Source organism: Punica granatum, chromosome 2, assembly GCF_007655135.1.
Source record: "Punica granatum isolate Tunisia-2019 chromosome 2, ASM765513v2, whole genome shotgun sequence".
Taxonomy (NCBI): domain Eukaryota; kingdom Viridiplantae; phylum Streptophyta; class Magnoliopsida; order Myrtales; family Lythraceae; genus Punica; species Punica granatum.
In genome coordinates this window covers 5,013,692-5,040,056 of record NC_045128.1, presented here as the reverse complement: position 1 = coordinate 5,040,056, position 26,365 = coordinate 5,013,692, and the positions used below count along the sequence as shown (strand labels likewise).

Below are 26,365 nucleotides of genomic sequence, written 5' to 3'. Positions count from 1 at the left end.
CTCTCTCCAAGAAAAGCGATTTACGTGATCAATTTTATGAAACTAAGTCTAATTTTCTAACATAAACAATTTACGTGATCAATACACATACGTGAGAAATGCGGACTTCGAATGTGATTGTAGTGGACTTGTCCCAATTGATCTACTCTGATATCATGAAGAAATTCAAAATATATAATACAAGAAGGAGAAATAGAAATATTAATATGTGGTGATCGGGAGAGCCAAAACCACATTAATGATTTATTATTTTGACTGGCTCATCGAATACATAGAATAATTAGCCTATTTATTGGCTCAGAAAGCAACCCAACTATGAAACAAATAATCTCAAAATACCAAGATAAAATACAAATCAAATATTGGAAAACCATGAGATATCAAATAACCTAATTGATTGATCCTATTTTATTTCTGAAATATTCTATTTCCTAAATAGATAAATACATAAAAGAATATCGAACACCTCATCTAACTCCAATATTGGAGAAAATCCACATTATGAGAGTTTTACCCTTTTAGCGGACTAATTCAGCTCGACTGAATTAGTCGAAACCCATTGAGTTTCATGATACTAGGATACGCACTGAAAAAACTCCAATTCTAGAGCGTTGAACAAATGATTGAGGCTGACAATGGCATGGGCTTTTCTATGATAAGTTAAATGTATCCTAAAAAGACTTCGATCATATAAAGTTATCAAAATGATACGAAAGTAGAGAAATAAGCTAAATTATGATGTGAATGCACAATATTTTAAGATTGGGTGAGACCATTTAGGAAAGAAGAATTTATATAAATATAATGTTAATACAAATTAAATCAATTTTGATGATATAGCATGATTAATAATGAGATACAATCCACTTATCGAAAAACAAAAAAAAAATCAATTATATGCCATTCCGAATAAATAATATATTATACCTAACATATATTTATATTTAAGTAAATTCAGTTATTATCTTTATTGAATAATAAGTCACAACATATCCAACAAAATTAACCTTTTAGATTAAATGATTATATATTATATATGATATGACACTTCAAAATGCCACGATTTTTTCATCAACTATATATGTACATATCTAATTTATATATACTTACATCTTCTCAATTTTCACCGCCTTGTCAGGGATATCGATGAAACGGATTGGAAAGAAACCTGCAGAAAAATTGATCTAAAGATTTACCAGTCTTTAATTTGTTTTGTTAATGAAAAAACAGAAGATGTTAGTCCCATAGTCGAAGACTCGGGAAGCGTGTGGACTTTACTAAGCAGAACGTATACGATCTATATATATGGTAAGACAAATATGGATCTGGCAAGCAAAGTGTGATTCATAAATGACCAACTGCGAAGTGCGAACTGCATGCAGTGAAATAATCTATATATAATAAATAATTGCAAAAAGAAAAGAGAGGATTAACGAGGTCGCTCTCCATTGTGTGACTTTTCATTTACTTATGGAGAGAACTTGACCAACAAGAATATGAAAAAAAAAATTCAATAATAATTGTCCAAGCTCCCATATCCTATCTTTGACTGAAAAAAGAAAAGAAAAGAAAAGGAGTCGCTTCTAAATTTTCTTACAAATCAAAATATAATAATTGCCCAAACTCTCATTTCCATCTTTGATTGAGACAAAGAAAGACAATAATAATTGTCCAAACTCCCACTTTCATCTTAGATCTGAACAAAGAAATGATCGCCTCTTAAAAGAAACAAGACTTCTCTTGCAAATCGAAATTATAGAAGATATTTTAATTTTTACAGTTTTACATCTTTTAATTAAATAATAATTCATTTGAAAAACTTATATGTTTCACGGGTCATAAATTACAAAAAAAAACATATTTCAAAAATATATATAATAATAATAATTTTTAAATGATTAATATTCTATACATAATTCATAAGTTCTTTACTAAATAACTACCATTAATTTCATGAAAAATTAAAAATGTTGTGGAATGATTCATACTTAAAAATATAAATGCAGGTTTTAAAACAAAATGCAATAATAAAAATAATAAGTGAATTGAAAAATGCATGAGATAAATTTTAGAATTATAAACTAATTAATATTTTTTAATATACTATTTTTCCATGAGTAATAATCTCACGCAACACACGGATGGGATGACTAGTTACTCAAATATGTCAACTATTTCGTGAGAAAACAACGAGATGAGTGCCCCGAAAAGCTTATAGCTTATTCGCATTGGCTCTTCTCCCCCCAAGTCGATTGACAATCTTAAGAGAAATGAATGAGGAAGTCCACTAAGCATTCAAAAGTTTTAGCTCTTTAGCTAGCTGGTTTGCTTTGCTAAATTAGTACGGCATACATAGTTCCCCTACGTAGCTTACAAGTAATTGTATTTTATATATGGAATGGAAGTGAAGTAATTAATTTCAACTTGCACCCTCCCCTTCAGCTTAATTAATTTTTCCAATTTCAATTAATTAGAACCCCTCGAAGTCTGCATTTCTGACTTTTCATCCCCTACTTTTAATGCGATTAATTGTTTCAAAATGACGTTCACCTAGAAAGCTGCCTAATGGATTATTTATTCCTACATAGTAATTAGGATGTTCCAAATTCATAAGCATGGTAAGCACCGCGGTTTATAATATAGGTATAATATGTCTCGATCAAATGTTTCAAATTTACAGGAACTAACCATTCTACCCGTGCATTGCGTGTGGAATTATTACTAGTGACATAAAATAATAGAATCTATCGCTTAATTTCTTTTTCGATATTATTAATAAACAATCTTATTTAATTGCAGTTACTCTCCAAATTCATCGTCACGGCCTCTGTTTAAACTTCTAATAATATTCGTGTTTCTCCCTTTTCTTTTTTCTTCATTTTTGGAAATTTTAGTAAACAATTACCTTTTCGAAATAATCATTTGATATTGAGGAAATAATTTAAATTGAATTTTTTTTTCCTTATAGGCCAAGCTATTTTCTGTGGCGAATAAGAAGCCGCAGAACGATGAGTTGCAGGTTTCTCAATTTGACAGATTTCGAGCGACCACTTTCAACATTAAATACTGGTTATTATTGGCTATCGTGTCTAGATAAGAAAGAGAGTGGAGGTAAAAACTAACATTTTGATATGTATATACTAATATATCATGGACTCCATGAGGTCGGTTGGCCACTAACTGAGAGTTACTCGAAAAATGATTACGTGGAAGACCCTCGCCACAGTAAAGGAATATTCTCATGTTAGGAGTCAATTTATATATTAGATATATAGATTGTTTAAATTTCACAATTATTTAAATTCTATTTAATATCAATTAAAGACCCATTAAGAGCAAGATTCATATCGGATGAAACACCTCGACAGTTTCATTCAATTCATAAACTACATGGAGTTATCTATAATATCCAATAGTAGATTTGGACTCGTAAATTATTCTATTTCTGATACACAGATTTATATATATATATATATATATATATATATATATATTTAATGAGATTTCAAAATAATGCATGATCGTTCAAATAAATAATGTATGGTTGGTGAAATGGGCAAAACATTAAGTGGAGGATTATTTTTTCAGTATTCGAAATTTATTTATTTATTTTTAAAGTTTTTCGGTAATCAAGGATTATATTTGCTTTTAAGTGTCTGTTGAATTTTAGGGCATTCTTCTTGAAAGATTAAATGGAACTTCTTTAAAATGTAGAGACGAGAAATTTGCCGTTCCAAGAAAAATGTTGATGTGGGAGGGACTAATCATATTTTTGGATGATTTCATAATTAGTTTCTGTACTTATTTTTTTTAATTCCTTGTGGGTGAAGCTACCTTCATAGGGTAAATGTTATGCCACGCAATAGTGAGAATAGGGTTTAGAAATTCGAGCAACGACATTAATCGTCCCCTCATTTTACTTATGTAGATTTTTGGATTAAGGTAATTTTTTTAATTTTAAACAGCTTGAGAAACTAATGTCTTCATATTAGAATCTAATTTGTATAAATAACATGTATTTGTGCTCTAAAATTTATAGCTGGTAGATTTTCCTAGAGCCCTCCGCTTTTATAGAAAATCTGCTCCAGCCGTTAGGGTGCCTTGACTTAACCGGAATTGGCAGCTAAGTATAATGCATCTCTCAGCCTTTTGCTTTAAGCCTGCGCATTCTATCCCATGGAGAGTCTTCGGTTGTGGCACTGCTTGAAAAGCTCCTATACTTGTAAACAAGTAACAATAATTTTATTTGAAATTATGGAAATAACCTCTGTACGGTCATTCAAAATAGCTACTCAGTCCCTAGAAAAAGCACGATGACATGTCAATAGCCATTCAATTTGAACATAACACGATATGCTTTGATAAATGAAGAAATTCTAAACAGACAGACAGTGAACCCGATGATTATATATGACCAATTTCTTTTAAGTAATGAATTAATATACAAGGTATGGAGCTCTTCCTGGTGATACAATCAAGAAGATCCATATGAAAAATGGAAAAGAAGTAAGCCGTCTTATATACAGATAATAGAAGACATTACATATAGATATCCTATAACCTTATAAGTTGAGTATAACTGCATGAATATACGATCAGTTGAATTTCTTCCTCTAACAAATGGGTGGAAATCATTTCGTCCTCTATCATCTTTCCATATCATGCATATCTTTCCATATCACGATCACCTATGAGAAAAAACATATCCGTGAATATGAAGAAAAAGGGAGAAATTCAAGTTGGAGAGATCCATGTAGGTGATATCCAAATTAAGCAGAATAGAGAGAGAATCAAGGAGAGATAGAGAGAGGCGCACCTAATTGAAAGAGAATGAGATCGAATTCGAGAGAGAATTAGGGAGAGAGAGAGAGGGAGACGTACAGGATGAGTAAACGCAGAGAGGGAGAGACGATGCCGGGGAATAAGTGGAGATCAAATTGCCTCTTTGTTTTGAGATCCCAATTTCTATTAGCTTTTAGAAATATTACAAAAATAAAAAATTTTAAGTGTTTTGTGATTTCACAACATGGACTCCATTATATATAACCGTTGCATATAAGACTTTATGTTTTACACATCCTTTTAGATTTTCTATAAAAACTCTTCCTTATTTTCATAAAAATAATTAGGGTTAATTGCACCGGTGGTCCAAAAGGTTTCATGAATGTTTCAAGTTGGTCCAAAATCTTTTGATAATTAAAAAAATGGTATAGCACAGTGGCGCACGCTCTCACCTAATAATCAAAAAGTTCAATGTTCGATATTTGGTAAAACTATACGTACACGTGCCCCTTTATTATTTATTAGGATTTTTACTTCATTATAAGGTCTATGGGTTTCCCTCGTAATCCCAAAAAAAATATAAAAAAAATAAGCTTATGATAGTTGGAATGAATAATTGCATTGGGCTGCTGCATTGAAATGTAAAGCTCTCCATGTCATAAGAAGCTTGTGTATGGATTGCTTCAATCTATCACATTCGGAAGGTCAAGAACAAGATTATAAGAGGTTACACGCGATTTTATTGTTGCGTTTGGTTTCATAGTAGGATTTTAAAATCAGATTTTGATTTTGAAAAAGAGTGGTATAAATGGGGCCCACCATTTGACTTTGTATGAGTTATGTTGTTTTGTTGTGGAAAAAAGTGGTATAAATAGGGTCCACTCTTTGACTTTGTATGAGTTATTTTATTTTGTAGTGAATAGAATTAAGTTAGAATTGCGATTCTAAAATAAAATCCACAAACCAAAAAAGGCCATGTATCTTGGGCTTCTCAAGTTATATGACGAATTATTCAGGATTGTAACACGTTTCGGCGTTTGGACTTTGTACATTCCACATATTGAAAGATATATCATGACTCCTTTTCAGCGATAACTACTTTGGAAATTGCAGTATTTTGTGAATGTTTATGTTAGATTTTGTAGGGTGTTTGAGGTCGTCATCATTTATTGTTCGTTACCTCCTTTTTAAGAATTTGAGCGGCCTTGTAATTCGACCTGTATTTTATTTAATATAATAACAGCATTTTCAGATTTATCAAAAAAGAAAACAAAATAAAAAAGGGCTGTCATTTTGTTAATCATGCATATTATCCTGAACACCAATAGAAATTGGTAATATGCGGAAGTTCCACTTTATCAAAGTTTTCAAGCTACTCAACAAATCAAAACACCCTTCACAATTATCGGGTCCCACTCCGATTACAAAAAAGTAGCCATGAGTAAGGGTTATTAGGGATAAATTTAATCCCGTGATCAGATATTAAAAAAAAAAAAAGACTTCGAACTTTTTCCATTACAACAAATCGATATAAGCCGTTTTTTGGACAACATAAGATATGATCAGAGAGTAAAGTAATAAGATTATATGTGGCCAAAAAAAAAAAAGAAAGAAAGAAGAAAGTAACAAGATTATATTAAACCGGTTGATTAAACATCACAATGAGAAATAGTCGAGTCGAATAAATGCAGCACTATCAAAGCATGCATAGATAACGAAAATACTTGGAATCGGTGAGAACCTAATTCGTTCGATCAGTTCGAGGCATATGGCCTACTGATATTATAAGCAAGTGGGGGGAGGAGTACAGAAAGCCACTTATCATCTCAATATGGTCAAAACGCAGAAGAGGAATAGGCCATTCTAATCTGGAGGAGAAAGGAGTTGAAGTGACCTCTCACTACTTAGTGTTTCCTTATTTTTATAAAGAAATTCCAGTCAACTCCCTTTCGCTATTGTCCATTCCATTGCCAGAATTTGATTCGTGACGGCACTACCAATAATACGATGCTATGTGAATTTTAGATTGGCTTTTGGCCAGGCCACTAGGCTTTCTATAAAAGATTCTTCTTTCCGCGTTATTATAAGGATGACGTTCGATTGACAAAATTACTTCACCTATAAGAAAATAGAGATTGACGCTTGATTTATGCACGCACCCTTCTTCATGTTATGGTTTCTATCTTCTTTAGGAACGAGAATCGAAAGGCAGAACTGAAGGCGCCGTTTGTAGAAAACTGGAAACCGTTTTTCTTGTTTTCCTGTTCTTCTTCCATTCGAGAATTTTGCAGGTCAATATCACCGTTAAGGCTGAAGACTTGGCTCGTGTAGTCACCGTTGCACACTTCATGCGGTCCCACAAACCGATAGGAAAATGCTTCATACTCCACAATCGTCATTACCCACGTGATTACAAGCACGATCAGAAAGCACGTTATGAAGGGAGGCATGGGATATATACCTTCTCATATCGACATTCTAACATCTCATCCACACCGAAGATGCCTCTCCCATCACCATTAAAACAAGAAGTTAACATGACAGTCCAAATGAAGGAATCATGCCATCAGCAAGCTCTGATGTCTGATCCCATTCCCATTGCCTCTCTTTCACAATGTTCACTTCACCACAAATGCATACAAACCCCAATGCATCCAATACACCAAAGCACTCACATCCAAAAAGAAATTATTATTGAAAAATGAAAAATCCCCATTACTCCCAATATGATAACATACTTTTCATCTTTTATCATACCCTACAAAACGGCCAGGGGCCAGTCCTCCATTTCATCTCAGCAGCAAATATGTCACTAAGTTCGGTGTCTGCTCTGCAGTAGTAGAGCAGGTGAAAGGAGAGTGGGCCCCACGCGCTAACCCACAGTTCCACTCACCCTCATTGACCCTCACTATCTATATATGACAGCCCAAACCAAAAACCAAAACCAATGCTGATTTAAATTATTCAGTTAACATTCAGTCCTTTCTAAGCTCTGCTTTACTTCTTTCTTGCTTCCTCACATGGCTCCTCTCTGGGTGTTCTGCATTCTTGTTTGTTGCCTCTTCATTCGACCAAGCCGCTTCGTCCTTGGCCTTGCTTCGAGCAATGTGAGCCGTCTCGATTTTGCATTGCTCGAATGTTACTTTTCTGTTTTGTTTGTTCCAGTAATTAATGTTTGATGAAGGTAAGCTTTTCTCAGGTTTATATTGTGTACATGGGGGAGAGGCAACATAGTGAAGCAGAACAGGTCCAGGACTCCCACCATAAGATGCTTGCACATGTTCTTGGAAGGTTCTTGTCTTGTTGTTCAGAACTTAATTAGTTGTCTCTCCAATTCTCTTATGTTACGACGATGACAAAGTATGAGAAAATCGCGTTTTTCTATTCTCAATTGCTTCTCATTTGTTAAGGAGTCTTTCATTGTTTTTGGACAAGTGATAGATTTGCAAATGAATTTTGTTCGTCTTCCCAACGGTTCCGCAGTCTGCAGCTGTGTGGAAATTGCTCTGTGGAAAGAATTTCTGATACTATTTTGAGCATCTTCTGATATGCTTAGTAGTTTCGATTACACAGCAAAGAGGCTGCGGAGGAAGCTATGCTGTACAGCTACAAGCACGGTTTTTCGGGGTTTTCTGCAATCCTATCTCAGTCTCAGGCTAAGTTGATTGCCGGTATTACGGTGTCGGTGGACTCTAGAACAGTATTTGATTCCCAGTGAGTATTCTTGCATATAAAAGTTTCTGAACTATTGAATGCAGATCTTCCTGGAGTTGCCCGCGTAATGCCAAACAGAATTCTCAGTCTCCAGACGACTCGAAGTTGGGATTTTCTGCACATGTATCCTCAAATGGCAGATGGAATTCTTTCTAAGGGTCGGTCTGGTGCAGGGTCGATTATCGGTGTCTTGGACACAGGTCAATATTAAAAATAAATAAATAAATAAAAACCAGCGACCCAGATGTTTGTCAATTGAGCTTGAATTTGTGCTTGATTCGTTTTCCCTCCTGCAGGAATTTGGCCAGAATCCATGAGCTTCAGAGAGGAGGGTATGGCAACGGTTCCACTTCGATGGAACGGTATATGCCAGGAAGGAGAACAGTTCAACAAAACCAACTGCAACAGGTCGAATTCCATCTTGATCTTGTAAGCCTTATAAGTAGAATAGGAAATCTGAAATATAATGATCGGCAATTTGTCCATTTGTGACTGGACGAGTTGTCGATGTTCTGCAAAGAGCGCTTGTAAAGTTTGATTCATTTAAGTTTACTTCATTTATCTTCTTATTTTTGCTTTTGTCTGCAAACAGTTTCCAGTAACCTTCACTCCTACAGTTTACCATCTGTCAAATGTTATTGCTCAAGTCAAGGAAGGCTAAATTGTATGGGAAATTGATACCGCGAATGGTGTGAAAATCATTTTGAAATTTCAATTTTCATTGATAGGCAAAGGAATAACAAAAGAGACATGCGCAGGATACTGAATGCGTTCTTCGTATTGCGAAAATACAACTGGAATTTGGATATTTATTCGATATGACATTTATAGGCCTAAACATTGTTTCGCTCATTGGATGTAGGAAGATCATCGGTGCTCGATGGTATATCAAAGGATATGAAGCCGAGTTCGGGAAGCTCAACACAAGTGAGGGAGCCGAGTTCCTTTCCCCTCGGGATGCAGTAGGGCATGGGACCCACACAGCATCAACAGCCGCTGGTGCGTTAGTTGAGAATGTGAGCTTCATGGGCCTGGCAAGAGGGCTGGCTCGAGGAGGTGCGCCATCAGCCCACATAGCTACCTACAAGATATGCTGGGCCACGGGAGGGTGCAGCTCGGCTGATCTTTTAGCGGCATTCGATGATGCAATCCATGATGGCGTAGATGTCCTATCTGCTTCCCTTGGCTCCTCACCTCCTCTTCCAAGCTATGTCGATGACACTCTAGCGATCGGGTCATTTCATGCTGTGGCTAGGGGAATCTCCGTGGTGTGCTCAGGTGGGAACTCGGGGCCTTACCCGCAGACGGTCATAAACACAGCTCCATGGCTGATTACTGTTGGAGCTAGCACAATTGATCGGGCCTTTCCAACCACCATCACGCTTGGAAACAATCGAACTCTCATGGTATGGCCTCTCTGCCTTCCATCCGGTCATGATATGCTGGATAAATTAATTCTTCTGAACCTGGGGATTGCGACTTCCAAGTTTTACGTGTTACGGTCCTGAAGACATAATTCTGTACTACTTCCGATACAGGGTCAGGCTTTGTATACGGGGAAGAACGTGGACAAGTTCTATCCAATTGTCTATGGAGAAGACATTGTAGCCGCAAACTCCGATGAAAGCAGCGCAAGGTTAACTAGATCTGAACTTTCAGATCGTTTCATAACAACTCCCAAACCCATGAATGACAATCCAATTCGATCGGCAGGAGCTGTGATTTCGGGTCTCTGAATTCGACACTAGCAAAGGGAAAAGCGGTACTGTGCTTCCAGTCAAGGTCTCAGAGATCGGCCACCATCGCTGTACAGACCGTGGAGGATGCAGAGGGAGTCGGCATGATATTCGCTAAGTTCCCGACAAAAGATGTTGATCTGTCCACGAAGATCCCCTGTATCCTGGTCGATTTTACGATCGGGACTTCTATACTCAACTACATGGAAGCAACCAAGTAAAAGTCAACAAATTGTTCATATCTACTGGAATATTTTGAAGTACCTACAAGATTTGATCTTTTAGAATTTCTATTTCTTGTATACAGAGATCCAGTAGTAAAGTTTAGCGGCTCACGAACTGTTCTCGGGCAACAGATATCCCCCGAGGTTGCAGTCTTCTCTTCCCGGGGACCGAGCTCCCTATCTCCCTCCGTGCTGAAGGTAGTACAGTGAATCTCGTTCAATTTCTTTCCTTTTCTTTGCCTTGGTTTTATTACCGAAATGCGATCGACAATGGGTGCTATGCATGGAAACAGCCTGATATTGCAGCTCCTGGGGTAAACATACTAGCTGCCTGGTCTCCTGCATCGTCCCAGTCCCAGGTAGACCCAAACACGAACTTGCCGCTGAACTTCAAGATCGAGTCGGGAACGTCCATGTCATGTCCCCATGTGTCGGGCATTGTGGCTCTCCTCAGGACAGTCCATCCAGATTGGAGCCCAGCTATGATCAGATCTGCACTCATTACAAAAGGTTTACATCAACCGATCTCATGTCACATTTTGTTTGGTTGGGTACGCGCTTCCCAGAATCAATACCATATCCACCAAACGAGCGATTCCGTGGCTTTCTTTTTCCGAAGAACTGCAGGTAAGCAAGTTTTCCTACTAACTGATAGTCTCTCAAACTCAAATTTATTATGCAGCTTCTGTAAAAGACACATCCGGCCAAAGAACAGTGGCTGAAGGCGCTCCACACAAGCCAGCCGATGCATTCGACTACGGAGGTGGCCATGTTGATCCCAACAGATCCCTAGACCCCGGGCTCGTTTTTGACACCAAAACCTCAGACTATGTATGTTTCCTCTGTTCATTGGGCTACAACGACTCTGCCATCAGCTCGATGACGGGCACCCCCACCCAATGCCACAGCCACAGCCACAGCAACTGCCTCAAGAATCTGAACCAGCCATCGATCGTGGTTCCCGACCTGAAGCAGCACGTGACCATCTCGAGAGAGGTCACAAACGTGGGCCGGACAGACTCTATCTACATTGCCAGGGTTGAGGCACCCCCGGGGACTCACGTCAAGGTGAAGCCTCCCGTTTTGGTGTTCAACTCCAACGTGAAGACACAGAAGTTCAGGGTCTCGTTTCAGTCACTTCTAAGATTCCAAGGGAGATACTCGTTTGGGACATTGGTGTGGGAGGACGGGAAGCATCGAGTTAGGATGCCACTGGCTGTGAGGAGCGTCATCGATGACTTCTATGCTCAAACCTGATTTTGAATTGCCCACAAGCCCATTACTTCCACTACAAGGAATTACCATCTTACGGCATTTTCATTCGTTCGATCGGATCACAAATATTACAGAAGACAAACCGACACAGCTGGATCTTCGGTTGATTGGCCCGAGAATTTCTCCTGGAGATTGCGATGAGTATATTGTTCACCAATAAGGTCGCTGGTTCGATTAAATGTCAATAGTTCATGGCCTGCTGGCACCAACCCAATCCATGTTCTCGTTACCATATTATTTCCAGAACTTCACATTGTTAAACCAATTGCTTTGATTAATCGTTTTACTAATATCACATTTTCCCCACAAGAGCCCTCGAATACCACTAATGTTATTCCAGACCATACCAATTCGTAATCGAAGTGAAAAGGACCCAATATGCATCAGCCGATCATCGAAAATCCAAGATATGGGAAAGAATGAAAAGAAGACATCCACACTTCTGGAAAATGTTTTCCATTTTCTTTTTCCTCTTTTCTTTTTCTTTTTTTCTGTTTGATCAGTTTTTGTGAAACAAACAATGACAGCAACTACGAAATACTACAATTTGTCGATCCCTCTCTAAGCCAAATTGATCAATCTTACAGTGATGTTTCTGTACATACCAAAAGAATCTTACATCAATGCTTCAAACTCTCGGGGCACCCAATTGCCTCTAAAAAAATGACATTTCGGGTTTCTTGGGGGGATCAAATAGACCTTCATCCTACATCAAGATGCGAACAACAGCTAGTCCAACAGCAGATATGGACACCAGGGTACCTATGCAGTATTTGATCACGTCGTACTTTGCCGCTTCCAGTTGGGCTCTCAAGGCATGAATTTCCTGAAATATGATAAAGGGATCTCAATTGTGGATTCGTAGTATCTAAGGTTATGGAAAACTCGAAAATATATACCAATTTTGTGTTTTTCTTCTCATATAAGAAGATGAAGAAGAGAATGCACATTTCAAACATCGAGAAAATGGAAAACTACGAAATTTCCTAGGTTCTCCAAACTAAACAGAGCTGAGGCTCTGAACATGCAATGATTACGCTTACCCGGTCAAGCTTGTTAGTGAGATTGGTGGTTTCAGCATTCTGGTTGGACAGTTCATCACGAATACGCCTGCAAAACGGTGAAAGAGTACACCAGAAGCAAAATGTAAGTTTCACCAGACATACGGAACTAAACCAGTAATTACCAGAAAAGGAATATTCCAGAAGTTCGGTTCTCCTTACCCTCTTTCGAGATTTAAATCCAATCGCTGGCCAGCAGTCACTTTATCGATCTCGTATCTAACACAAAAATGAATTAATTCATTATTGCAATGATTATAAGGTGTTTGTATTTCAACTCCAAAGATAGCTGCCATCAAATTTCTATTGGACCAACCTCAATTCACTACGCATTTTCTCAATGTCACCTCGAAGTTTCTCAGTCTCACGTTGCAGCAGAGAGAAGTGATGCTCCTGCAATCAATAAGTCATGAAAAGTCCCACAAAAATCAAACAACATCAGAAAGTACAGGAAATTAAATCAACTTCCACGACAAGCACGTATTAACTTGTGCAGGAAACACGATGCCACATCGTACAGAGTCCCGGTGAAATGCTAGAGCATTATCGGATACTCAAAAACTGAGAAAGCCAATTGAGACATCAGCTTCAGCCTTCATGGACATCTAAAGTATTTAACTCTGATTAATAAACCGTCTTTTTCAAGTTCAAGGGATTTATAAGACAACAATTGTCCCTTCAACATGTAAGAAGCAATGATCCCTTGAACTCGAAGTCATTTTATGATTCCACATTGCTTTTCTCAATTTCATCCGTCCTTTTGAATCTATGAGCCACATCCCCATCAGTCACTTTAACCCTCATGCAAGAACAAAGATATCAAATCACCAGCTTTCAGGTCTCTCTTCCATCCCGGATTCTCACTACTACACGTACTCCACCCTCAACCAAATTATGAAAACCTATTGGTTCCAGTGGTCTTCCCCAAATCTAAAGCTTTGAGGAATCCTTCAGCAGTTTACCCTATTAACTATATATATTACCAGTGAAAAGCCCCACATATCATCTTGAATGTCTCAATTAGGCATATATACTTTTGGTTTAAAAAATACGAATTCAACAGCCGAACTCTTTCTCGAGCTTCAAATAATTCAGCCATCCCCAGTCAAATGCATGTGTCCTTACAGACGTCACAGTTACATTGCTGTCTCAGATAAGCATAGACCCCTTCCTTTTCCAAGACAAATATCTCCAGGATCATATCTTGAGCGTTCACAATAGCACAACAATTCCATGAGCAAGTCAAGTCTATGTTCACTAAGTTCACCTCGAACAGTAACCTCAATAAATAAATGGCTCCAAAAGGAGATCTTCGGTGCACTAAACCAGATGACTTATCTAATGCTAGTCTTTCACCTTTATTCTTGTCTGACCACACTATCCCATGAATTCTTTGAATGGTTCTTACATTTATAGGGCTATTGGAACTTAAACGAATATGGAGTTTTCTGCTCTTCCCCCGCCCCAACTGAGGTCTAGAGTACGCTGAGCTATTCTTACCTATCTAATCCCCTTCCATTTTCAATTTCACTGAATCACAAGCAACCTCTTCCTCATCAAAGAACATCCACCCTCCAGGACAAACATGCAGTTCATAAAGTTAGCCCACAAGAATCTCCAATATGTGCTACATCAATGGAGTAGCAAGAAAGTGATTTTACTCTAAGAAAGTAACATTGTTGTGATGGCATTTTTCTCACTATGACTCCCACCAGACACCACAAGAAGCACATTTTTGCTTTGGAATTTGTCAAGGTCACAAAATGCAAGAATTGCAAGCTCCTCGCATGAGATAACCCTGATATACTGTCATCTGCAACTATGCTCTATAATAGCTCATTTCCCGCCTTATGCATCAATGTTGAGAATGACTCCAAAAACAACGTTTACTTAGCAGAGCAGATGAATTTGAAGACATTAGAAAGAGTTAAGTCTCCACATATGTTCAAACTACGCAAGCCTTTCCAGTTAAACATATCAAAAGCTTCAGCTCCTGCAGTCTCTCATTGAATACCCCTCATCCAACAAAATTAAAAGTGTCTGGTGTACCACACCACTAACTACAACCAATTCTTGGATATCTTGATTCCTTGGGTTATTCATGTGAAAAATATCAAAGGCCTGTACATTCGCAAGTCACTAGCCACTTGGCATTGTTTATCTCCAAAGCAGCTATCCAATTGCAAAGTAAGCATATATATTTACGGTCTACCGCAGTACCATAACACTCGGTACACATCATGTAGCAAACCCATGGGCCAAATGTATATATTTGTCAGATATAGATGGAAGTAAATGATGGCAACTGAATATACCTGAGAACTTTGTACTTCAGACTTGAATTTTGAGAGATTTGATTCTTGAATCATTTCCGTCTACAAAAGCCAAGCAAGAAACTTTCACAACGATAATTCAAGAACATCGCTTGCTTTCGTCCTATTAACATTCAGATTCAGTCCATGCTACTTAGAAATTCCCCACCTTCTGCATTTCGGCTTTCGAAACAAAAGAATGAGCCACGTTTTCCAAGCTGTCGTTCAATACTTCTGTAATCGCAGAGGTAATCGCCTCTGCCTGCTTCGACGGCACACCTTGGGCTTCTAATCTTCTCACCTGCATTAGAAGACCAATCCAACAGTAAGAGGGACCCCATCTCTACATAAAGATTGGGCGGCTCGAGTAAATGAGGAAAGCTGGAGCAGGGTTTTCGACCCAAAAACGAACTGAAACTAATTCAGCCACAGACCGACAAGACAAAGGAAACTGCTTCACATGCAAGAACAATCGATTACCAGCGCCAAGGTATCGACGAGGAACGCGCGCTTCCCATTGGACTTAACGAGCTGAGAAATCTGCCTGTAATTGAACCTACCCATCTGCGGATTCGCACCGGAGCCGGAATGAACGTTAAATGCTCGATGCTTTGTCAAGCAGAACCCGGAATTACTGAACCCCGACCGGACCACGCGCCTCAAAGCCGCCATGGGAATTCTACCAGAGGGATCAGATTTCGGCAACAGGGCAAGTAAATCAATGGTTGGACGATGGTTGGAGGGCCGTTTAGCTACAAGAACAGGTGATGAAATGCGATTGCCCTGCTCATTCTTGGCAGGAGGAGAACTGTCAAGATGGGTACGGCGGGTTAGAGGCAGAGAAGGTGGGGGATAAGGGAAGAGGATTGACGGGTGCAAGCCTGCAAGGAAGGATCGGATGTTGGTCGGAGCAGGAGGACGAAATCAATCCCGTTGTGCTCTTTCGTTGACGATCTTGAAAATGGAAAATTGGATTTTCCCGGAAAACGTTTCTACGAGGGGACGGTTCCTCTCTGGCTTGACCCCAAAGCATCGGTCTTTGGCGTCTCCGGTAGTGCGCTGACCTGGAAAATTGAATTGCAGAATTTTGCAAAATGTTTTACAAAATTATGCAATGAAAATCCATGCAGAGTTATTAAAACCGGACCGGGCTGAACCGGTCAAGATATGGGTTCATGGATTTATAGATCCAACCGGTAGTTTAATGGGTCAGACTGCATTTCTAGTTAAATAACCAATAATGCATATAAAATTACGAAAGACTATGATATATTAAATATAAATACAATAATTCAAATAATTGAAATAATAAATGAAAGAAAGTTTTTTATTGAAATTGTTTCTTCCTTTGTTATGCTTAAAGAGATAAATAATGAACAAAAGAAAATAAATGTGACTATTGCTTAAATGGCTAAGAGGTTAAGCGTGTCCCTCTTAGGGAGGTTGAGGTCCTTGATTTAAGTTTCCATGCATGCAATTTAATTTTTTTTAATAAAAGGAAACCTATAGAATCGGCCGGTTCGTATGGGTTCAGTCAAAGTCGCCTAATTTAATGAGGTCACCGGTCTAAAGGTACAACTTCGGTTTTGTCAGAGAACCAAACCGGATAGGTGCTGGTTTCCGGTCGAACCGGTCCGATCGTCCGGTCCAGTCCAGTCCGATAACAGTGAATCCATGTTCTCATGATTTTCTAAATCAAGAATTGGCATCGCTGCATAAAATTTCCTTTATCTTTTCTCAAACGATTTAATTCTTTGGATTTTCATCGGAACATTTTCTTCAATTCAAATTTTCATAAAACTTTACGAAATGAGAAAACGAAACAAGTTCCTAGGTTCGGGCATAGCCTATTTAAGAGCCCCTTGAGGAATTTCTTCGTCCCGACGGGCCAATAAGCCAGGTCTTCCCGACTTCATGATATTAGTGAATATGATGATCGATTGTTTCTTTATTTTACTCTCTATCCATTTCCATTTACTATAACAAAGAATTGAATCCAAGTGTCTCATCTTACACGAATCATCGTAAAAGTTTGCTTCGATGATCTCCCTCGAGTCAAAAGAAGATGGGCAATCTCTCATATCATGCCATTTATGTCAATCTTTTTTAGCAGCATCGACAAAGACTGGTGGAATCTAGCATTGTTTATGCACATGGTCATCTCTCAAAAACTGCGAGATTCATAATTGTGTCAACTGTCAAGTGTCACTGCATCCAACCAGTCGACCGATACTACTTCTAAATATGGTAACTACTTGTCAGGATTTTCTCCATATATAAAACTAGATTATTCAACCGTGCTTTGCTCGGGTTTTATAAAAAAAATTATTATGAAACGTTGAATATAAAAAATTATTAATAATATTGATTTATAGTTTATAGACCTGAAGACTTGGAAAGAAGAATGATGAATGGATCGAAGAAAAGGAAGGAGCAATCAGTAAAAATGGTCACGACAATTTTAATAAAGGAGAGAAAACAAAAATCGTCACGATAATTTTCTGACTTGCTGTGGCAATCTTGGCCGAGAGCAAGAGAATCTCTAGATTTGATTTCCGTTTCAGTGAGATTTTGTTCCAACTCAAAATCCATTCAAAGGATAAATATTCCAAGATGGTCTTGTAGATATCCTTAGAGATAAATATCCTAGGATATATTCTTGGAGATATTTAGAGTATATATATATGATATTAGGGATGTGGATCATATAATATATAAGTATGGGAAGAGCATAGGAAGACAATTTAACATTGGGTGAATCACATGTAATCTTCTCGAGAAGTTCTCGGTTATTTTCTTGGAGTCTCCAAGGTTTATAGAGTTAGAGAGTTGTGAGAATTGAGAGGATTGAGTGGCTCTTTTCGGTTGGGTCCTATAAGGGGGCTGGGAACGTGAGTGTGATCTCTATTATAATCTCTTATTTTCGATCTAGTGGATATTGATACTCTGTTCGTGGATGTTTCCCTCACCTTGAAGATTTTGCCACGTATATTTGGTGTTATTTATTTTTCAATTTCTCATTATTCTAATCTCATTTGGGCATCTTGTTACAACAAGTGGTATCAGAGTACAAGTTTCGAAACTGTTGAAGATGTCAGGCACAAGATTCGAGGTGAAAAAATTTGATGGGATATATGACTTCGAATTGTGTCGAATAGAGATAAAGGCTTTGCTGGTGGAGCACGACCTTCAAGCAGTACTAGAAGGAGAGAGTAAGCCGCCCGTAACCCTATCCCTAGACGAGAAGATCGTGATGGGTGTCACCAACATCGATATCAAGATAAAGGGTAGGAATCATGCCTTATTGCTACTGAGTATTATGTCGGAGACCTATGAGAGATTCGTCATTACCATGCTCTATGGAAGAATGAGTATCACCTTGGAGGACGTCAAGGCGGCGTTAAACTCGAAAGAGTTGTTGAAGAAGGTGATCGGATTCCAAGGGAGTGATGGTGAGGGACCTATCATGAAGGGCAAAATAGATTGTCGAAGGCAAAATCAAGGTAACAACAAATATGGGGGTGACCAAGCAATGCGATGGAGAAGACGATATTTTCAGAGTTGTAGCGAATTGGGGACAAAGACCCTCACTACATCGAGTCGGTTTGGTACACCGTGGGTTCTTGATCGGGGTAACTCTTGCCATATTTGTCATGATAGAGAATTGTTTACCGCTTATCGGTCAACAGAGGGTGGTAGAACTCTTATGACTGATCAGACATGTGATATTGACGAGACTGGTAGAGTTGGAATTGAGATGTGTGATGGTAGTGAGGTACCACCGTTAGATGTTAGGCATGTCCCAAGTATAAGGAGAAATTTGATCTCGTTATGGAGTCTTGATGGTCTTGATTGTAAGTATGGGATCCAGGCGAAGTCATGAAAATCTCGATAGATGCTCTCGTATTGATGATAGGGATGTTGCTGGAAGGACTATACCTCTTGCAAGATAAAACCATATCTACGTTAGCAATCGAGTGAACTCTTGAAGAAAAGTACTTGTCTCGGGCACGGAAGGGTAAACTAGTGTAAGGAGTGCACGATGGTTGGTAAGTCCTCGAAATCTCTTTGTGAAGAGATATGTCATTTTTGATGAAGCTGCAATGACCAAGTAGTGTAAGAGCACATCCCAAGTAAAGGTGGAGCCTTGTGCGAAAGCAACATCTTGGAAGAAGGTGGAGTTTGGAGACTTGAGAGCACTTGAACCTCAGTTTGTGGTGATAGAGAATGTTTCGACTAGAAGATTTGAGGGAGGCAACATTATCTATGGAAGTTCGCGAACAAGAGAAAGGCAAGGGAAGCAGTCAAAACCGCTGAAGAAAATTGGGCTTGGAGAACTAGTGGTTTTTGAGAATCCTGAAGTCGCGTCGAAGTCAACTTGTCTCGTGGTTAGTGAAAGTTCTGCAAAAATTTCGACAAAGCCCGGAACCTTCAAAAAGCTCATGGGTGGATTGGACTCAAGCGGTGCGCACAAAAATGGAGGTGGAGCCCATAGGGCTGAGTTCGTGAAGGCTGTGATGGAGCAGTCGAGTATATGAGAAGCTCGATCGTGGTTTGGCTCGATGCGAGCCAAGGTGGAGATTTGTTAGAGGTGTCTCGCATCAAGCTCGGAAGATCCGAGAGACTCGAAGACTTGAAAATGAGAATGAAGAATCAATCAAAGAAAAGGAAGGAGCAATCAGTAAAAATTGTCATGGCAATGTAACAGAATTGCCATGGTAATTTTAACAGCGGTGAGCCAAGAAAAATTGTCATAGCAATTTTGTGATTTGTTGCGACAATCTTGGCCAAGAGCAAGAGGATCTCGAGATTTGATTTTAGTGCGATATCATTGCAACTCAGAATCCATTCAAAGGAGAAATATTCCAAAGTGGGCTTGTAGATATCCTTAGAGAAAAATATTATGTGGTATATTCTTGAGAATATTTAGAGTATATATCTAATACTATGGATGTGGATTTTGTAAACTATAAATATGGGAAGAACATTGGAAGACAATCTAATATTGGGTGAATCACGGGTAATCTTCTCTAGAAGTTCTCGATTATTTTATTGGAATCTCTAGGGTATATAGAGTTACAAAGTTGCGAGAATTGAGAGAATTGAGTAGCTCTTCTCGGATTGGGTCTTGTAGGATGCTGGGAAATACGAGTGTGATCTCAGTTGTAATCTCTTGTTTTCGATCTAGTGGATACTCATACTCTGTTCGTAAATGTTTTTCTCGCCCTAAGGGTTTTATCACGTACATTTCGTGTCGTTTATTTTTCGATATCTTGATATTCTAATCTCGTTTGGGCATCTTGTTACAGCATCCCTCGTGCCCCATACTTAAGACTCCACTCGGATTGCTACACGTCCACAGCTCTGTTGCTCGCTGCGACTTCCTGCCGATACAGGGGTACGATCACGCACAGCAGCTGTGTTTCCCGACTTCTTTCGAGGAAGAAAGTCAATGCGTGGAGCGAAATGGAGCTCTTGGCCGACATCAAGGTTGTGCTCGGGAAAGAAAGGAGCGAAAAGGAATGGCTAATAAACTCTCAAACGATGCCGGTTTCATCGAGTACGGAATCACAGCTCTAGTTGGTCCGACCCAAGATGTCTCATTGAGGTTTATCCATGAACATGTCTTATAATGATGGCCACTCGCGACTGAGAATGTGACCTCATCAAGGCTTTTGTATTCGTCTAGCATGTCCATTTAAGCTTGTACTCTGTTTCTTCGCCATTTCACAGTCGTTGCACCCTCTAGTGTATACATTTTGTGATTTTCTGGATTTTAATTAGATTAGCCTAAGGTCTAAGTAATTAGCCAACATACTTTGCATCCCTCTCATCTCGGCCTACCCAATCCCGATTCCCTCGATTTTGCTAACTGGTGTTTCCTGGCCCGGCCTAAACATCAAGACGTAATTTTGAAAACACTCTAAGCTTATGGTTCTTATTACGACAATTATATAATTATATTTAATTTATATATTGCATGTTGATTTTATTAAGACGTTTATTATTAGATAAATTTATTTCTTTATAATTATTATTATCATTATTGTGATTTAAAATCTATATTGTATATTAATTTTTTAAGACATTCATCATTCTACTCCCAATTTATTAGGGTGGATACAACTTTATATATATACTAGGCCAGCTATAGAACCCGTGTGTTGCACGGATTTTATAAAAAAAAATTATTATAAAAAATTATTATGAAACGTTAGATATTATAAAATCTCGAAAATACAAAATTCCTAGCTTGAGTTAATGAAAGAAAGATTAATAATCATAGTGTCTATAAATTTTTAACATTATGTATTCACAGTTATCTTTTTTCCACTCATATCTCCTATATTAAGTTTTATAAATTTGAATAATTTTAGATAAAATGATTAATCATTTCAATAAGAGATTTATTTAATTTAACTTTTATAAGGCTAAAAATAATTATTAAAATTCACTAAGTAAAATTTAATAATTTCTAATTTCTTTAAAATTATGTATACTTATTTAATAAAACAAATTAAAATTACGTATCAAATGAAAATGAATTATTAGAATTCTTCTTTAATGTTTCTTTTGGATATATTTCCTTTAAATATAATAATTCAATTTTTATATAACATACTAATTTATTAACACATTGACTATTCTACCATATTATATAGAGACGTTCTATTCTACCCATATAAAATAGGGTTTGATACAACTTTATATATATAAAGATATATATAGATGATGTCATATTTAAAATTCATATACGATGTTCAATTAATTGTTCAATTTCAATCACATACTAAATAAACGTTAAAATTTTATAAATTGGATTACATATTAGATGGGGCTATCAATAGGCTACAATTCCAATTCTCACATCAACTATTATAATTATAATGATGATGATGATGATGATAATATATTATTATTATTATCATCATCATTATTATTATTATATGACGATTTTAATGGTGATTATCAAAAACTTTTTCCGGGTGAATTTGGGACTGAAGCCTAATTGCATTAAGTCAGCAATTATTTTATCATCCAAATATATGCGCAGCCTTTTGTCTAGCGGTATTAAATTACCAACTTATTCTTTACCTTATCAAATTTGGTTTTTGGACTCTAAATTGCAAATTGCAATTAAGTTTGCAGAGTGATATTATATCCTACTAAGGAAAAGTTATTGTACTCTTGAATTAATTTCTTCTGACGAGGTTCCTTCCTTATCCTCCTTTTACGGCTTCGTATTCTTTTTTTTCTTTTTTACCTTTTGCCCTTTCTCAGAAGGATGTCAGCTTCTGCCTCTCACTTCTTCTCAGTCCTTTTCTCCCTTTAATTTCGCAGAGAAAAGTGAGCGAGCGAGTGATGAAGAACGTCCGTTACTTCTTTTATCGCTTTGCATGATATATTGTTGATGGGAAAATTCTTAGGACCAGTCACCGGAAATTCAGCCACTGGTCCCTAGCCGTTGGATCTCACTTTAAGAAATTCAATGGCGGAGAATTGAGACCGGCTTAGCAAGTTGCCGGTCGAGCCTCTCTTTTTGTTATTTATTTTTTAGTTTTTGAAACCCACCCAGTATGAAACAATGTTGTTATTGGGCGAAACATTTTTATACTTTTTTACTAAGGATCTCGTATAATATAAATTTTTCAATATGAAATAATGTTTTTTTTTGCAATATAATGTCATACTTCTTACTTGAGATCTCGTACAAGAGAAATCTATTAGTAAGAAACAATATTTTTTTGCAAAATAATTTCATACTTCTTAGTTGGGATCTCATACAAGAGATATCATCCCATAGGAAATACTGCTCTTCTTGTGCACAACATTTTTATACATCTTACTTGAGATTTTGTACCAGAAAAATCCTTCAAAAAAAAACTTATTGTGCAAAATATTTTTGTACATCTTACTTGGGATCTCACACAATAGAAATTCCTTCTATACGAAACAATGCTCTTCCTATTCATAACATTTTTGTACTTCTTACTTAGGATCTCGTACAAGAAAAATCATTAAACACGAAACAATATTCTCCTTGTGCAAAGCATTTTTGTACTTTTTACTTTGCATCTTGTACAATAGAAATTCCTAGTATGAAACAATATCCTTCTTGTCCAAAACATTTTTGTAAGTCTTACTTTGAATCTCGTACAAGAAAAATCCTTTTGTATGAAGCATTGTTCTTATTGTGCAAAATATTTTTGTACTTCTTACTTGGAATCGTGTATAAGAGAAATCATTCAGGACGAAATAATGTTCTTCTTACAAAACATTTTTGTACGTCATACTTGAAATCTCGCACAAGAGAAATCCTCCAGTACGAATAATGTTCTTCTTGTGAAAAATAATTTTGTACTTTTTACTTGGAATCTCGTGTAACAACAATCTTTATATACGAAATAATGTCCTTCTTGTATAAAAAAAACTTTCCGTATTTCTTATTTGGAATTTTGTATAAGAAAAAATCGTTTAGTACTGAATGATATTAAAGATGTGCAAAAAGTTTTCGTATTTTAGTAAGAAGATTTCGTGCAAAAGAAGAAAACCTGCTGCACCTCCAGCAATCGGTGGAGGAAGAAAAAGCCAAAAGTGACTGAAAATACCGAGGTTGATGACTGATTAAAGAAGCTTGGGACTTCTCATCTCCTCAAAAAGAGAAACTCCCACACAAGAAGAATCACCAACCCATGTGGCATCAAATGTAGACACTGTTTATATTATATTGGTTAAAAAAAAAGAGAGATAAACTTCCCTGCGGCACATTGTTTTTAATTACAATACTATGGGTATCGATATCAATGTAGACGAACAGAAACTTCAAAAGTGACACTCTTTATTCTATTCAGTTAGTTATCTTTTAATTTATCGGTTTCTAATTGATGTAAACTTTTATACCCTTATGGATACGATTTAACCAATATATATATATATATATAAAGTTATATTCCTTGTAATAAAAAGGGTTAGAAAAGTAAAATTTTAATAATATAAGGGTAGAAAGGTCAATATATATGAAATAAATAAGATAAAAAAGTAAATGTCTATTTTTATTAAAATAGAGTTTAAAATATTAATATCTAAATAATATTTACTCTTATATTAAATTTAATTTAAAAATAATAAAATTATTAAAAAAATTTACTTGAATTAATTTATGTAAGTATCTTTTCCCTCATTTTAGAAAATTTTATTTATAAAAAATTAATATTTAATTGCTAATTTCAGTGTATAATATACTATATAAAACTTATAAATACAAACCTCAGTATACTAGTAGAATATTGCAATAGAAATCTCCTATTAGTTCTAAACATCGATTTCAGATGATTGAGTTATAAATAGAATATGGCTTGAGAACCCTCCTCAGGTTTAACCAAAATTCATATGTGACAGTTGAGGGTTCTGTTCAGAACTTCAAAATACTACTATATTTGTGATTATTGGTGTGTTCTTTCACCTTAATATTTTTGTATGCAGTATGCCTTGAAGGATTCGATTATTCTGATATTGTAATTTCGATTTCTTGAACTTTTTGTCATGTTCTCATATGATGGAATCTTTTTTATTTTTTAAAAAATCCTCAAGATTCGCCAGGAAGAAAAGTACAAAATTGTATTGATAAGCTTATTCAGCTTTAGGTGCAAGAATAAATTGTTATAGACCTTGAAAAAGACGTGGCGTGATGAATTAGAAAAGTCAAATCAATCCTTATCGCCTGAATTAATTAAATGAACAATTGTATAATATGGATCATTAATTAGATCGAAGTTTAAAGTTGGTGCAGTTGGGTCAATCAAGTCCACATGAAAATGTGTTGGAAAGAGTCAGGTGAATATCATTGTTAAGGGTCTTACATGACCCCATGTCATGTGATACGGAAATCACAGCTGTCCACTTTGCGTGGATTTCGTATTTCACTCACCAGCGAACGGATGTGATGACTCTCGTATCACATGACACAAGGTCATGTAAGAATTTTTCCGTTGCTTAATATATAAACTTCGAGGAAGGTGCTTCTTCCAATAACAATTAGTTTGATATTTCATAGCCATTACATGAAGGTTAAAAAGGTAGAAGACTAGACCTTAATGGCAGAGTTTTATGTGAGTATAGATCACAGATAGGCGTCAGTAGCTGAAGGATGGAGGAAAGAAGATAATATGGATCAGGTTAAAGTTGGTGCAGTTGGGGTCAATCTGGGAAATAGTCAGACTCAATCTAATTGTTTAATACAAAACTTTCGAGGAAGCTGCTTCCCCCAATAAACAAAAATAACTTTCATTTTCCTGTGACAATTAATTACCAGCCACTTGATATATAGAACATATTTAAATTAACGAGAAGTTAAGAGTATCTTTTTGTATGTGATTCCAGCTTTGCTCCCCCATGAGTTTTAACTCTTGATCGCAAATCGATTATGTAAGGCGATTAACATTTCCCTCTTGCGAATCCCAAGTCGACCATGTAAGGTTGATCTATTTGCTCCGTTCTGATTCTCTCGGTCTTCCCTCATCTCTCCCGAGTACAAAACACTATATTTAAAAAGGTTTTAAGTGCTAGTATATATCATGGATGGGCGCTCAGTAGCCGTAGGATGGAGGAAAGAACATAATAGGATTTATTATATCGTATAATTTAATATTGATGGATATTTTTAAATATAACTCAATGTTATTTTTTTACCTTACATATCCCAATGTTATTAATTTTATTTTATCATCTAGCATTCCTAACTATAGATGATAACATCAAACTAGCAACGATAAAATATTTTATACAGAAAAATAATATTGAATTAGAATTAAGAATTTTTTGAAATGTTAGAGTGATATTCAACGTACTATGGATCAGGTTAAAGTTGGTGCAGTTGGGGTCAATCTGGCTGGGCCCCCAGAAAATGTATTGGAAATTGTCAAACTCAATATAATTGTTTAATACAAGCCTTTCGAGGAAGCTGCTTCCCCCAGTCAACAAAAATAACTTTCGTTTTCCTGTGAAAATTAATTATTATCCACTTGATATATAGAACTTATTTAAATTAACGAAAAGTTAGGGTATCTTTTTGTATGTGATTCCAGCTCTGCTCCCCCTTGATTGTAAAACGATTATATCAGGTGTTTACATTTTGCTCTCACAAATCTCACATCGATTATGTAAGGTTAGTCTATTTGCTCTGTCCCGATCCTCTCTCTCTTCCCTTATCTCTCCCAAGTACTAAACGATATGTATAAAAGGAAAATTGTAGGATGACATCG

General features: G+C 36.8%; 2 protein-coding genes across 3 annotated transcripts; one reads left to right on the top strand and one right to left on the bottom strand.

Annotated features, from left to right (window-relative positions):
• The first annotated feature begins 7,455 nt into the window (after positions 1-7,455).
• LOC116196161 (subtilisin-like protease SBT3.9) lies at positions 7,456-12,021 on the top strand. 2 transcript variants are annotated; one of them, XM_031525746.1, is made up of 11 exons: positions 7,456-7,889; positions 7,982-8,073; positions 8,356-8,453; positions 8,541-8,696; positions 8,793-8,904; positions 9,359-9,902; positions 10,035-10,132; positions 10,210-10,449; positions 10,540-10,654; positions 10,750-10,966; positions 11,139-12,021. In XM_031525746.1, exons 1-11 carry the CDS (start codon positions 7,803-7,805, stop codon positions 11,711-11,713), a joined length of 2,334 nt encoding a protein of 777 aa, XP_031381606.1. In that variant the 5' UTR covers positions 7,456-7,802; the 3' UTR covers positions 11,714-12,021. The 2 variants fall into 2 exon arrangements, with proteins under 2 accessions (XP_031381606.1, XP_031381608.1); XM_031525748.1 differs by lacking the exon at positions 8,356-8,453 and having other exon boundaries at positions 7,460-7,889.
• A 150-nt stretch (positions 12,022-12,171) lies between these two features.
• Positions 12,172-16,156, bottom strand: LOC116196162 (protein FMP32, mitochondrial-like). Its single transcript, XM_031525749.1, has 7 exons — positions 15,585-16,156; positions 15,274-15,405; positions 15,108-15,167; positions 13,109-13,185; positions 12,955-13,011; positions 12,775-12,841; positions 12,172-12,557 (listed from the first exon to the last, which is right to left on the bottom strand). The coding sequence occupies exons 1-7, from the start codon at positions 15,774-15,776 to the stop codon at positions 12,438-12,440; spliced, it is 705 nt and encodes a 234-aa protein (XP_031381609.1). The 5' UTR covers positions 15,777-16,156; the 3' UTR covers positions 12,172-12,437.
• Between the last annotated feature and the right edge of the window lie 10,209 nt (positions 16,157-26,365).

Coding starts and splice junctions, on each gene's coding strand:
- LOC116196161 (XM_031525746.1), top strand. CDS start 7,803: ATGGCTCCTCTCTGGGTGTTCTGCATTCTTGTTTGTTGCCTCTTCATT. Junction 8,074..8,355: donor CTTGCACATGTTCTTGGAAG/GTTCTTGTCTTG, acceptor TCGATTACACAG/CAAAGAGGCTGCGGAGGAAG. Junction 10,655..10,749: donor TATCTCCCTCCGTGCTGAAG/GTAGTACAGTGA, acceptor GCATGGAAACAG/CCTGATATTGCAGCTCCTGG.
- LOC116196162 (XM_031525749.1), bottom strand. CDS start 15,776: ATGGCGGCTTTGAGGCGCGTGGTCCGGTCGGGGTTCAGTAATTCCGGG. Junction 15,406..15,584: donor TCGTCGATACCTTGGCGCTG/GTAATCGATTGT, acceptor CTTCTAATGCAG/GTGAGAAGATTAGAAGCCCA. Junction 15,168..15,273: donor CGAAAGCCGAAATGCAGAAG/GTGGGGAATTTC, acceptor TGGCTTTTGTAG/ACGGAAATGATTCAAGAATC.